The sequence below is a fragment of the Lycorma delicatula genome, chromosome 7, assembly GCF_047948215.1.
Source record: "Lycorma delicatula isolate Av1 chromosome 7, ASM4794821v1, whole genome shotgun sequence".
Lineage (NCBI taxonomy): Eukaryota > Metazoa > Arthropoda > Insecta > Hemiptera > Fulgoridae > Lycorma > Lycorma delicatula.
Window position 1 is genome coordinate 135,900,736 of NC_134461.1, and position 14,797 is coordinate 135,915,532.

Sequence of the window (14,797 nt, forward strand, 5' to 3'; positions counted from 1 at the left end):
GCTTGTGTTTTATCCTCAATTTTGAAGTTGTGTTGTTTTTGGGTATTTCCAAACGCTCTGATTCGTCATTATCTTTTAAGCAGCTGCCCACCAGATCAGAGTTTGCCTTCTCTGGTATTTACCAGACGGTGGATTTTTTCTTAAAACCCTTCCATATTTGACTTTCAAAGGCAAGTCAGCCTTGGGTGGGAATAAATTCCTGAGTTACAACTCCGGATGTGATCTAGAGAGGTGATTCTGATTTAGTTCACCAGTAAAAATCTCCACCTTTCTAACTGGCTATCCAGACGAACCAACAGGGAGTTGCAAACCGATTTTCTTAATTGAGATTTTAAGTATGGAGAAAAGTTTAAAATCGGTTATGGAATCATTTCGTCAGTGTATTATAATAATAAATCTATTTCCAACATTACAAATGTAAAACTAAATCATAAAAAGATACAACCAACCTGAAACTATACGCTAAATTTAATATTAAATACAAATTAAGTCTAGAACTTATAATTACAAATAATAATATACTGTACTTATATTAAAATACATATTACATATCTGTAAATATATGAATACATGTGACAAATACATTGTAAATTACAAACTGTCTATATGATAGTAACTGTTTGGCAGTACCAATCTATTCAATAAAAATTAATAAGTGAATCAAAGAAAATTACTCTTCATCCTTTTCCCCTTAATGCAAAATAAGCAAAAACAAAACAAAGAACATAGTTAATTTAGATCTGACAAAATTTCTAACAAGAGTTGAGTCATGACACTATGAGTATTAATTTATCACCCACTACTTTCCAAATAACTTTAACAAACTACCTATTTAATAAATTATGTTTTATTTACTATCAATACATTATATGCATAGAAGTAAACACAGCAGCACCCACCAGATCCAACCTCTGTGTAAGAGACTCCTGGGTATATCCAATCTACACAGCACAGTACTGTAGCTTGATATACAAGCATGCTTAAACTTGTCTGTGTTAAATCACAATAACTAATTTTGTTACATTATTGTATCATACAGGGGGAAGTACATACCATACTATAAATATAGTCTTGTTTACAAACATGAAATAGAAGTTTGTTTTAATTTAACCAGTACAGTACAGTAGTGCAATCTTTGTCCGTTAAAGCATAATCATATTAAAAGTGCCGCTATTACTGTGAATTTTGTGAGCAGGATATTGAATCTAGTCTATTGTATGTGTTCACTAATGGTTACTCAAAAACAAAAACGCATTGTGTGTTCACTGCAACAGAAGCTTTAAATGCTTGAATGACTTGATAAGAGTGAGTGTACCAAAACATTCTTTAGAATTGAGAGTCAACATTACTACGATTAAAGAATGGAGTAAAAACAGAAAGGCCCTCGAAGCACATACACAACCAACGAAGAAGATACATTAAAAAACCAAAAAATGCTGAGAAAGCTTAAATCAATTCACCCAACTGGGTACCTAGCCAACCTTTCACAGCATTTTGAAGTTTGTCGTCATCATCAAAGTGCAGTGACATAAGCTATTTCTTCATATGAGTGAAGAGATGGAAAATCACTTGGCACAAAGTCCGGGCTGTAAGGGGGATAATCAAAAATGTCCCACTGGAACCGATTCAGAAATTTTTGAGTTCTTCAAGCACTGTGAGAATGAGCGTTGCATGCAAAAAAACAACACTGGATGACAGCATACTGTGACCTTTGTTCTAAATGGCTTACCTAAGTTTCTTAAAGTTTCACAGTATATGGCTCAAGTAGCTGCTTGCAACACAGTACTTCAATAACAATAAACTTCAAAATGCCATGAAAGGTTGGCTAGGTGTCCAGGTGGCTGAATTTTATGAAGGTATTTTTTTAATTTTATTTACTACTTTTTTTTATTTTATTTTTCAACTGCGTTGAAAAATAGTAAAAAAATGTAGTTTTAAGTTGTATATAATAAAATATTTTTATAAAAGCAGTAAACATTTTTTATTTATAGCCAAACAGAGGTTACTTTCAGAACCACCCTCACATTTCTTGTTGCATTTGGAATATTACTTTTGCCCAGATTAGCCAGATGAGACTAAGTTCAGAATGGAAAGGTATGGTGGTATTGTTCCAGGATTTTATCAATAGTACTCTTCAAATTTTAGTTAATGCAATTTGGATATTTTTACTTAAGAGTTATTCTAGCATAACTGCCTTTCTTTTTGAAAATTTTAGAATTTCAGTTATGTTCTTAATATGAAAAGAAGCACTGTCGATTACTAACATAAACCAAAGAGGGAGATTACAGGTTAGTCATGTGTTTTACTAACTTTTTGTAATGTTTTGAATTCACATCACTGTGTAATATTCTCTACACTGACCAAATTTAAATATTAATATATCATTAGGAATGCTTTCAGTTCACAGCCTGCATGTACAATAACCCGCCTTTGGCCTTTTGATTTCTTTTTTTATAACCCTTACTTGGGCCATTTAACCATGCAAAACCTTTTCGTGAGTGGAATGAATATACATTGCATCAGAACTGTCGATGACATATTCTTATTCTAATAAAAAATCTTGAAACAATTATCACTTTTCTCCAGCTTTTAAAACTTTTTGATTATCTTCATCCATTTCCATCTAAACCCCATTTTTTTTTTTTTTAATTTTTAAATCTGTGTCTAGATCCTAATGTTGATTTTTTAGTACTACTAATAATGTTTACAGTAGCATATCGGACATTGAATTCTGGGTTTAAATTACACATCAGGAACTTTTATGTACAATCATTTGTTTCGAGACACTGGAAGATTCAATGACCCTCATAAAAAAATTGGTCAATTTTATATCTGCACGTACTTAAAAAAAAAAATATTTTTAGAATTATTAAATGAGCTGAACTCATTTGTACAATGGTTTAGTTATGTACCAAAGTTCAATGGTTAAGTAATAGAAAAATTCTTCTAACATTTGTTAGTAATTTGATGAAGACTTTTTACAAAAAGAAAAATTATTGAAGAACTTTATTACTATCTTTTGAATTGGGATCATAGCTGCAAAAGAAATGAAAATAAACAAATGGAATAGGTATAGGTAATAAAAATTCTATTTATTAAAATTAAAACTAAGCTACAAGGGTGAATCAAATATAAACTGGAATTCTTGTTGTTGTTGACACATAGCTAGGAGAGGGGCATGGCTTCTCAATGTTGTACTTAGGGATGCATGGAGAGGATCCCACTCTTAGGAAGCCGCTCACTACTATTTTCTAGTTAGTATCACTGTTGGGTAAAGTTAACAAAAAAACACAGCTCGTATTTGCCAAAAGAAATTGGACTTTAATGAGAAAGAAAACAACTGAACTTATGTTAAATCATAACCTTAAAAACTAAAAAGAAATTATGAAAATAACATAATTTAATGATACATAGAATATCAACTGAAATCAGCAGCTGAACAATGATGTTAAATGAAAAAAAATACATGAATATACACTTTTAAATACGGTTTTTGACAATATACATTTTTAACAAAGCCTTAATTTTAATTGTAGATTTAGAAAAACAAAATATCAATAGAAAAATGTAACTGGAAAACAGTTGTACTACGGATATATACTATAATATGACAAATGGCAATGAACGGATGTCATTAACTTAGATAATTAAATTACAATAGTTTCAATATAAAAAGAGTTAATTACAATATAATCGCATTGAAATTAATTGAGCACGTAAAATAGGTTGCAGCTGAAACGATGACACAACTTTATGTACGTCACCTGTTGTGACTGTACGGTGAGTAAATGGGTTTTAGACTCAACATGAAATTGAAATTAAAACTTGAAAGGCTTAGGTATGATGAACTGAATGTTCCACAAATTTTAATGATAACATAACTGTTTAACGTAATAAGTAATGAAAAACTGAACTTGCCTGTAGCACACAAATATTTGTAAGAGACGAACTCATGAATGAAGGTAAAACGAATACATACTGTAAATTCCTGAGCATAGTCCGCCGTGGTGTTATCAGGAATACAGGGGTGAGAATGTGGCTTCGAGGTTGAGCAAGACTGGGCATCTGAAATGTATAGCGAGTTTGAAGAAATTCTGCTTCGCTGAAATTGTAATAAGAAGCTGGAGAAAATTCGGCGTCGACAGAATTGACAGCTTGTAATGATTGAAGCACTTTCCACAGAGAAGTAATGTAGAATTTGAAGAATAACTTAACGAAGAAACGAGGCTGGACGAACATAGAAAACTGTGAAATCATGAAAAACTGACAAGTAGAACTAGAAAATATTTTTGACACAGGAATACCGCACTGTGTATGCGAATATGGAGGTGATGAAGAGATTAGCACAAATCTTGAGAGCGAAACGTAAAGGCGTCTTTACATTGTGAAGGTCTGGTCAACTCTGCCGAAAAGATGGCGCGAATGAAAAGAGGGGGAAACCGAGCCTAGGCAGATCTAATAGAGTGTGTGTTGGCAACAGGAGATGTGTGCAAGTATTAGTATGTGAACGAAGCAAAAAGGGAGTGTATGAGAGCAGCAATAAATTTGCGAGAAATGAAAACAGTCGGTCACTAGAATGACAGAAATCGCCATCTGGTTGACGCCAAGGCTCGAATAAAACGAACAAATATAAACAAACAGATACACATAAGACAAGCCCGAAACGAAACATAGTAATAAATATATCAAGTCTGTGATAACAACATGACCCAACCCTAGCTTTGAATTCATTGGAAATATCGAAACTTTACGCATGGCGTAAACAATCACCAATATCAGAACAGAAGGTACCATTGCGCAACACACAATGTATTATTACTAAATTTCTCACAGCAGAGGGTGTGAAACCAGCCAAAATTTTGAGAATACTTCAGACACAAAGACTCCAGTGTATGATAGGCATAAGCAGTTTTTGGAAGGACGAGAACTAGTTGAAAATGAACTAGTTGAACTACTTGGTCACCAACGTTGCCCAAGGACAAGTGCTACTGCTGAAAACATTCTCATGGTCCCATCACCTTATCAAGGATGATCGTTGATTAACAACTGCAGAAATTGCTTCTGAGATCGGAATAAGCTATGGCAGTGCTCAGGCAATCATTACTGACGATCTTGCATTTAAAAAAGTGGCAGCACAATGGGTTCTTCTTCTTCTCATCAAAGGTCAGAAGCTCTACCAGCCAGAGGTGTGCCAGCAGTTGTTAAGTCGTTACAAAGCAGAAGGAGAATTTTTTTTACATTGAACTGAATGAATCAATTTTGAATTCATTTGAATCAAAACAGGCAAGTATGGAATGGCAAAAAAAAGGGAGAAACTGCACCCATAAAAAGTTAAAACTCAACTGTTAGCTGGAAAGGTTCTGGCCACAGTATTTTTTGATTTCAAAGGAGTTTGCATGTTGATTTTCTCCATGAACATTGTGCAGTGAATTCTGCATACTACTGCCAACTTTCAGAAGAAGCAAAACTCACAAATCGTCAAAAAAGACGTCAATTTCCAATTAGAAGCGTCATTCTGCTTCACAACAATGCTTGGCTCCATATCGCAGCTCAAACTCAAGAAAAAATTACATCCTTATTCTGGAATACACTGACACACCCGCCTTACAGTCCGGAATTATTGTTATCACTTGTTTGAGCCACTAAAAGAAGATATTTGAAGGAAGAAATTTGAAGATGATGCTGCTTAAGTGTTCATGTGCAATCGGTTGACATCATGCCCACCATTTTATGATAATCGGATCAAAAAGCTACCTTTCTGCTGGGAAAAATGTTTCCAAAACAAGAAATTATTTAGAAAAATAATATTGTGAGTACGTATTTTTATTATCCTTCAATAAATTATAAAACAAAAATTCTGGTTTACATTATATTTCAAGATTCACCCTTGTTAATGATATAATTATCAAGAAAAGTGTTTTCAGTTGTTTTACTTTAAAATTTTCTTTTAGAATGATATGTTTGATTTAAAAGTGAGCAAGGAAGTACACAAGTGGAATATGTTTTTAGATTTTTTGATGCAATTCTCAAGGCATAAATTTGAGTGAGGTAAAAACAAAAAAAATTTAACTTTTCTCTTTTTTACTTGGTTTTTATGTACTAAATAAACGTTTCAATCCTAAAACAAAATTGCATAAATTAACAAAAAAAAAAGAAAGCAATTAGGGAATGAAATAAGATCTTCCTAAATTTGTTACCAAATAATGAAAAATGATATAAAGCTTTCATCCTCATTGACAAAGATGTGCACAATTAATGCAGTAACTCAAGCAGGACAACACAATGGTAGTAGGTAGGTAACTGCACACAGATGTGCAGATGCTGGTGTTAACAAAAACTGACAACTAAACAGGTGACAGATGTTTGTGCTTACATTTTAATGAAATGAAATTTAATCTACAAGGTGTTAACAAGACAGTTACTATCATTTCTATTTAATCAAAGCAACTAAAGCTAAATGATAAATCTTCAAACATGTTACATATGATAACGTCCAATATTTTAAAAATATAAACAAATTCTTAATATATCTAGCACCTAATGAAAAAGCAGATAAAGCTGCTTTGATATAAAGGCTTTCTGCAGTTCTGTTAATGTGGAAATATTAAAGAAAATTCATTGATTTTTTTTTAAGATTTCCACAATTCAACCTAGATGTATAAACATAAAAATTTATTTTACATCCAGACACAACACATGAATCCAAATACAAACTAGTTAAGAGATTTTTCAATGGGTGAATTTGCAAGATCAGAACTTTTGTCAGTTTGAGAAAGAACTTATAAATAACTCAAAATCAAATACAGGAAATAATGAAAACTAAAAATAATGCAGAATAGAGAATAATAAAAACTTATCCTGTTCCGAATCCTATTCCTGAAACTCTTTCATTGTCTGAAAATACTATTAACAACTAGCTACATTATCTTATTTCTATCATGATTATGAGTCTTTTTTTTTTTTTTTTTTTATAAATTTTACACAAGACAAATAAAAAAAATAGAATCTAGTTCTTATTAATAGTTGTATTTCATAACTTTTAACAGAATCAGAATATGAACAAAGACAAATGCGAGTTAAAAAAAGCATATTTTAAAGTATATATCAGTGGTACCCAAATGTTTCTAAGTTGCAGCACCCTTTTTCTATTGAAATTTTTCCACGGTGCCCTACCCTAAGTAAAAGCATGACTACTCATAAATAAGAGATAAAAATAAATAAAACTCATGTATCTTCATTATTTTTTTTTACTTTATTAACATTAAATGTCTTGGTTCAATTAATTATAAAGCTTTTACAATATTTTGCGGCACCCCTGTGAAGAGGCCATGGCTCCCCAGAGTGCAGCGGTGCACAGTTTGAGAATCAACAGTATATACATTAAAAGATTGTACATATTACATATAAAGTATACATATAAAATTATACTTGTTAATTGCAGTGTTTCAGTCCCCACTTTTCCTAGTAATCCTGGCATAGAAATTGTGCTGTTTTTAGTACAATAAGTAGTGTCAGGTTGCCTACAATTGTTGTATTTAATGGCACAAATATGCACGCATACTACAGTGATGGAACTTCTTACAAGCTTAAACACTTACTTTTAATAATAAAACCACTGTATATATATATATTGAGTATTACCTACAAGCTCAACACTGTTTCCGTGAAGCAATTAAAAAAAAACGCCTGGATTTGTGGTGAAAATTCATGGCTTTTGCACCACGATAATGCTCCTGCTCACACTTCATTGCTTGATTGTCAATTTTTTGCCAAAAACAACACTGTAATGATACCCCAGTTGCCATATTCGCTAGACATGGTCCTGTGTAAATTTTTCTATTCCCAAAAATAAAGAGAACCTTAAAGAATATATAAATGAATTTTTTATCGTATTATTGGTAGTGCATTATGCATTCTTTCTAATTCTCTGTAGGACAGCCAGTTTTTATATCCATTCACTTCAACTGTTGTGGTTCATTAGTTTTTTGTCCTTACAGGTATTTGACCTCATATTGTGCTTTGTACATGTAGTATTGTATTTATTATGCTTCAAATTACTGATGCTTGGGTTATACATGTTTTATTTATGTAATTTTAATGGGACTTCTTACATATAAGTGATTACATAATAAGTGGTAAAAGCCAATAAATGATGGGATCACTATTTTTTAGGGTGTAAAATTCATATTATTATGTCATACTTTATATTAATTATGGTTATTGTACATCGGTATATTTTTATTAGATTTTGATGTATTTGCTGTTTAATAATAAACTAGTTAACTTAACCGTTTTTATTTTATTGACCAGTCACGTTCTTAAGTATATTATAGAACAATTCACATCCCTTATCCTCCATCATCAACATTTAGCCCTATCAGAATTTAAAATGTTATGCCGTCCTTTCCACCAGTTTTCATCTTTTATTTATCCACTGTTTGCCTTCATTTTTATGCTTGCAGCATAAACGTTTAATTTAAAATTTGTAAGACTGTCAGTGTCTATTAGCACCTTTTACAATAACTTATGTGAAAAGATGTTTTTTTTATTGTTAGGATGCTACATAATAGCTATAATTTCCTTTTAATATTTTTAATTTCCTTTTTGTATAAATTTAGGAATGATGATGATGCAAATATCGAAAGATACCTCTCATTTGATATGTTCTTTTCAGTTAACATTATATTTTATTTTTAGTTTAATATGTTTATAATAACATCTGTGTGTCTATTATGCTTGTTGTTTTATTAATGTAATGTTTTATTATCACTTCTGTTCATGATAGACATGAAGTTTCTGATATATTGTTATAAATTTATGGCAAAGTTCATCTGTTAGGATTTTCATAGACCTTTTTTAATGACTAATAATCATTTCCTATGAAAATGTGAACAATTTATTCTATTAAATAGTTTTTTGTTGTTGCCTTTTTTTTTTGTCTGTTTAAAATTTGAACACACACACTAGCAAGTAAATGTTGAAAGTACCCAATACATATGATTTTCCTGGTAATTATTCAAAGTTAACCTGTTGTTTAAACACAGTTTATGATAAACATACATTCTTTTTTGGATAAATACATTTTTAATTAATCTAAATACTATTAAGTTATTTCATTAAAATAAAGATTTTAGAAGTTTCTAAGGGGGAAATATGCATAAAATGTATACCAGTTATTGTGCTATTTTGTATAAATTCTGTCAGGGGTTAAAAACATGATTCTGACAGAAAACAAATTTGAAGTGAAAGAACTATTCAGGCATGTGCATGAATGAAATTACTATAATGGTTGAGTTAAGTACTATAATGGTTGGTATAATGGTTGAGTTCATTATAGAAACATAAGGGATGACTGTTATAACTTAGTCACAACTACTGGAAAAGAGTCTTTATAAATAGTGCAGGGGCATACTTGCACAAAGAATGTGTAGCAACATATATCGATTCACTGGTAATAATTTCATAAAATTCTGATCATAGTTAACCATTACAATAATTCTAAAAACCACTCTAGTATTCTAAATACATAAAATTTAATATTCTACCTGTAATGGATGGTTTGGTACTGAAGCTGGAGTAGATGATGGGCTGCTTATGCTGCTGATAATATTAGAAGATGGTGTAAACCCTTTATCGAAACCAGCAGAAGAAAAATTTGGAGCACCTTAAACAAAAAATCATAAAAGAACAGTGACAAAACAATCTTTTTTTAATTATTGTAGAACAGCTAATAATACATCATAACAAACATATATAAATGTCTATACCTCATTAATAAATAAATAATACACAATGTTTTAAATAATAAATAAATTTATTATAGTAACAAAGCTAAAATTCATATAAAGGTTTAAATACAGAGAGCGCATTACAAAGTAACACAAGATCAGTAATAACGAAACAAGGCTGTTTCAATATAACTCTGAGTTTATTTAACTACAAATCAACTCTATCTCCTTCATAATAGTTCCCTTGGTAAGTAACGTAATGCCGAAGAAGTTGCACCTCAAATAAGTGACGGAAGTCACTAATCGGAATTACTCCTAGTTGAATGGTAATAGCTTTTCTTAATGTTTTCCATCCCATGATGTTATTCTCCAAGAGGTATATTTAGTTCAGGAAAATGAAAAAGTTAACGTAGATATAGATCAGATGAGTAAGGGGACTGAGGAATGTAGGAATGCCCTTTTTAACAAAAAAACAAATTCATTCACACACATTATTGAACCACAGGACATTGTCACAGTATAACATTTAAGTGTTTACAATATATGATCGCATGCAAACAACACTTTTTTTCTTTTTTTTTTGATTTGCTTGGCATTTCTCCTGCCACCACCCCATTCGGTCGCCTAAAGCATAAGACCAAATGTCCATGCCACAAACAGCTACTGAGCCTCGAAACAGTTTACTGACCAGTGTCCTAACTAGTTCCTAGAGCTAACCTAAAAGCGTGAGCGGAATAAGCGTGGTACCATACACCACTCACTAGCGTGTCCCACCATCCACTTGTCATATATCATTAAAATAGGTAGGCGCACCCTGTCAACTACTAAAACACATATGACTATCAATAATTAAATTTATCTCATCAAAGACAGCAATTCGCTGCCATGCCCAGGTCGCTGAATGCCAGCAAGTACCTATCCACCATTAAAGCGCTTAGAGCCTTAATCTGGCTGGTAGCCAGCCATATCTCTCGATTAGCTTCCTACAGCAGCGTGATAGGGGTCTTTTCCCTTAGGCAAATTACTGATGTTGGTTGAACAAAGCAACCAGATCAAGCAACTCCCATACGGTCCGACAATGCAGCTCTCTCCACATTGACTCACCGCTTGTGAGTGGCCAGTTTTCCACTTGACCTCTAAGTTCCAGGGTGGTCTGAGTTCTGGCGTCCCCAAGAGCTCAGCAGTCAAACATAATGTGCTCGTTTGACTGGGCCTTCCCACAGACACACAGCTCATCAGCTGCCAGGCAGAACCGAAACAAATATTGGTATAAATTTACATGGTTGGAGAGCACTTGGGCTCCCATTGCCCTTAAACACAATGGAGAGGCATACCATCCCCCCCAGATCCTATATAAATCTCACCATAGTAAAATGTTGATTAAACTGTTTGTTCTTTAGTTAAAAGTTTTTTACTGACAATCCCCTGGTTCTTAAAAAAAGTAGATGAGTGTGCATTGATCTTGGGTTTGCTCATTCTTGTTTTTTATCAGATGAAATGCCTGAAAGAAAGAAATTAAAAGAATTCCTGTTCCTTGGATGCATTCCAAGAAATTAAAATACACTACCTTCTGTTGGATAGAGGTTTTCCACATTGTCGTTAGTTTTCAAGGTCTCTAGATCGAGGTTTATCTTAATGGATTTACAGCCATCTAAAAATACCTCGTGCCACTCAAGGCTTTCAAAAAAAAAAAAAAAAACATTTTATTTAAAAATTGATATTTCCAATATTGAACAGATTTTTATCGCACATAGTTGCTCCAAATTGTGCTCTTCCGTTTCACAAAAATATACACTAAAAAATAACCCGGTGATAGTAGTACAATGTGTTATGTACTGAAGGTCCATTTGATGTTTAATTAAGTATCATGTGAAAGGTGAGTTCACAGTGTGACCTTATTATGCCCTATGCAAGCAGTTTCATTACTTTCTTCATAGATCTTGTATACATCTCATACTTTCTCTACTATCAAAGTAACAAAAGACTTCACAAGTTGACCAATCAATCAACCTTATACAAGAAACATCTTAAAAGCAAAACACAAATTTTGCTATTTTTTAAGACTGTAGATTACTTTTATTACTTTCCTTATATGTGAAATGAAACTGTCACTTTTCAATAACAAGAAGGTTAATAGACTACAACTACCTGCCCTCAAAACCATTAAAATTATTTCAATCTACTAAATGAAATCAATTCATACCAAACAAGCTTGGAACTGAACTATTAGGAACAACAGGATTAAAACTGAATGTTACAGATGCTTGCTGCTGCTGCTGCAGCTGCTGTTGTTGTTGTTGCTGTTGTTGTTGTTGTTGTTGTTGTTGTTGCTGTTGCTGTTGCTGTTGCTGTTGCTGTTGCTGTTGCTGTTGCTGTTGCTGTTGCTGTTGCTGTTGCTGTTGTAGTAGTAGTAGTTGTTGTTGTTGTTGTTGTTGTGGAGAAGGCTTCTGAAATTGTAAACCCCCACTAACACCAGTTCCACCAAACAATGAACCAACTCCCATTCCTGAAGCAGGAGTACCACCACCAGGAGGAGTAATATCTTCAACACCACTACTTTCTTTCTCTTTTGCATCAAACCTGGAATAAATATTTTTTTCTAAATTAATATTATACGTATACAGATATCAGCTGAAGATAGGTCTAGAAGTAAATTTCAGAAATATTATTATTAGTCATTAAAAAAGGTCTATGAAAATCCTAACAGATGAACTTTGCCATAAATTTATAACAATATATCAGAAACTTTATGTCTATCATGAACAGAAGTGATAATAAAACATTACATTAATAAAACAACAAGCATAATAGACACACAGATATTATTATAAACATATTAAACTAAAAATAAAATATAATGTTAACTGAAAAGAACATATCAAATGAGAGGTATCTTTCGATATTTGCATCATTATCATTCCTAAATTTATACAAAAAGGAAATTAGAAATATTAAAAGGAAATTATAGCTATTATGTAGCATCCTAACAATAAAAAAAAACATCTTTTCACGTAAGTTATTGTAAAAGGTGCTAATAGACACTGACAGTCTTACAAATTTTAAATTAAAAAAAATTGTTTGTCACATTTACTTCTGTTTAACAGTATGCTACAGTAAATTAAACGTTTATGCTGCAAGCATAAAAATGAAGGCAAACAGTGGAGAAATAAAAGATGAAAACTGGTGGAAAGGACGGCATAACATTTTAAATTCTGATAGGGCTAAATGTTGATGATGGAGGATAAGGGATGTGAATTGTTCTATAATATACTTAAGAACATGACCGGTCAATACAATAAAAACGGTTAAGTAAACTAGTTTATTATTAAACAGCAAATACATCAAAATCTAATAAAAATATACCGATGTACAATAACCATAATTAATATAAAGTATGACATAATAATATGAATTTTACACCCTAAAAAATAATGATACCATCATTTATTGGCTTTTACCACTTATTATGTAATCACTTATATGTAAGAAGTCCCATTAAAATTACATAAATAAAACATGTATAACCCAAGCATCAGTAATTTGAAGCACAATAAATACAATACTTTCATGTACAAAGCACAATATGAGGTCAAATACCTGTCAGGACAAAAAACTAATGAACCACAACAGTTGAAGTGAATGGATATAAAAACTGGCTGTCCTACAGAGAATTAGAAAGAATGCATAATGCACTACCAATAATACGATAAAAAATTCTTTTATATATTCTTTAAGGTTCTCTTTATTTTTGGGAATAGAAAAATTACATAGGACAATGTCTAGCAAATATGGCAATATATATACAGTGGTTTTATTATTAAAAGTAGGTGTTTAAGCTAAGAAGTTCCATCACTGTAGTATGCGTGCATATTTGTGCCATTAAATACAACAATTGTAGGCAACCTGACACTACTTATTGTACTAAAAACAGCACAATTTCTATGCCAGGATTACTAGGAAAAGTGAAGACTGAAACACTGCAATTAACAAGTATAATTTTATATGCATACTTTATATGTAATATGTACAATCTTTTAATGTATACCGATACCGGTGATTCTCAAACTGTGCACCGCTGCACTCTGGGGAGCCATGGCCTCTTCACAGGGGTGCCGCAAAATATTGTAAAAGCTTTATAATTAATTGAACCAAGACATTTAATGTTAATAAAGTAAAAAAAAATAATGAAGATACATGAGTTTTATTTATTTTTATCTCTTATTTACGAGTAGTCATGCTTTTACTTAGGGTAGGGCACCGTGGAAAAATTTCAATTGAAAAAGGGTGCTGCAACTCAGAAACATTTGGGTACCACTGGTATATACTTTAAAATAGGTTTTTTTTTAACTCGCATTTATTTTTGTTCATATTCTGATTCTGTTAAAAGTTATGAAATACAACTATTAATAGGAAATATGAATAAACTTGCTAAATATAAAAAATAATTTTTTTTAATAATTAATTCTTGTTTTAACTTTAGAGCACGTTTAAAATAAAATCATTTTATTATGTCACTTGCATCACTAGTACTGAGAAATCAGAATGAATTTTCTGTACTAAAAAAAGTTTATTTAGAATATTTTACATTCTATTGTACACACAAATAAGAGTTTTTATCAATTATTTAATATAAGAAGGCAATATGAAAATAAGACAATATGAATGGTATGCACAAAATCGTCTTCACAATAAGAAAAAGTTATTCTAACTTTTTCTTTTAACTTTTATAGTTAACAATAAATAAATACATTTTTACATATATAGTTTTATAAATATTTTTTTTTTATAGTTAACTATAACTTTTTCTTAACTTTTCAAAAAAACAAATAATTAGATAACTTTGATGTATTGATTCAAGTCATTTAACTGCACAGCTTTTATAAATAATACTGGTGGTCAAAAACTCACATGATTTTAATAAGCACATTTGAAAAAAAAATGCATAACAGATTTGTTTGAGCATTTTTAACTTTTCTGCAAACGTTATACTGTATAAGCATGGTGATAAAAGACTTAAATACAGGGTTCTCACAAAAATTTCACTTTCAATTTCCCTGACGTTTTTTCTT

General features: G+C 31.5%; 1 protein-coding gene across 4 annotated transcripts in view; it reads right to left on the reverse strand.

Moving 5' to 3' along the window:
• LOC142327260 (uncharacterized) overlaps positions 1-14,797 on the reverse strand; it is a 170,309-nt gene that overhangs the window by 97,647 nt on the left and 57,865 nt on the right. For all 4 annotated transcript variants that reach the window (XM_075370119.1, XM_075370117.1, XM_075370120.1 and 1 more), the window contains 2 exons: positions 11,932-12,308; positions 9,546-9,664 (listed from right to left, as the gene is read on the reverse strand). In XM_075370119.1, coding sequence (XP_075226234.1) covers positions 9,546-9,664; positions 11,932-12,308 — 496 coding nt within the window. The remainder of the gene's footprint in view (positions 1-9,545; positions 9,665-11,931; positions 12,309-14,797) is intronic.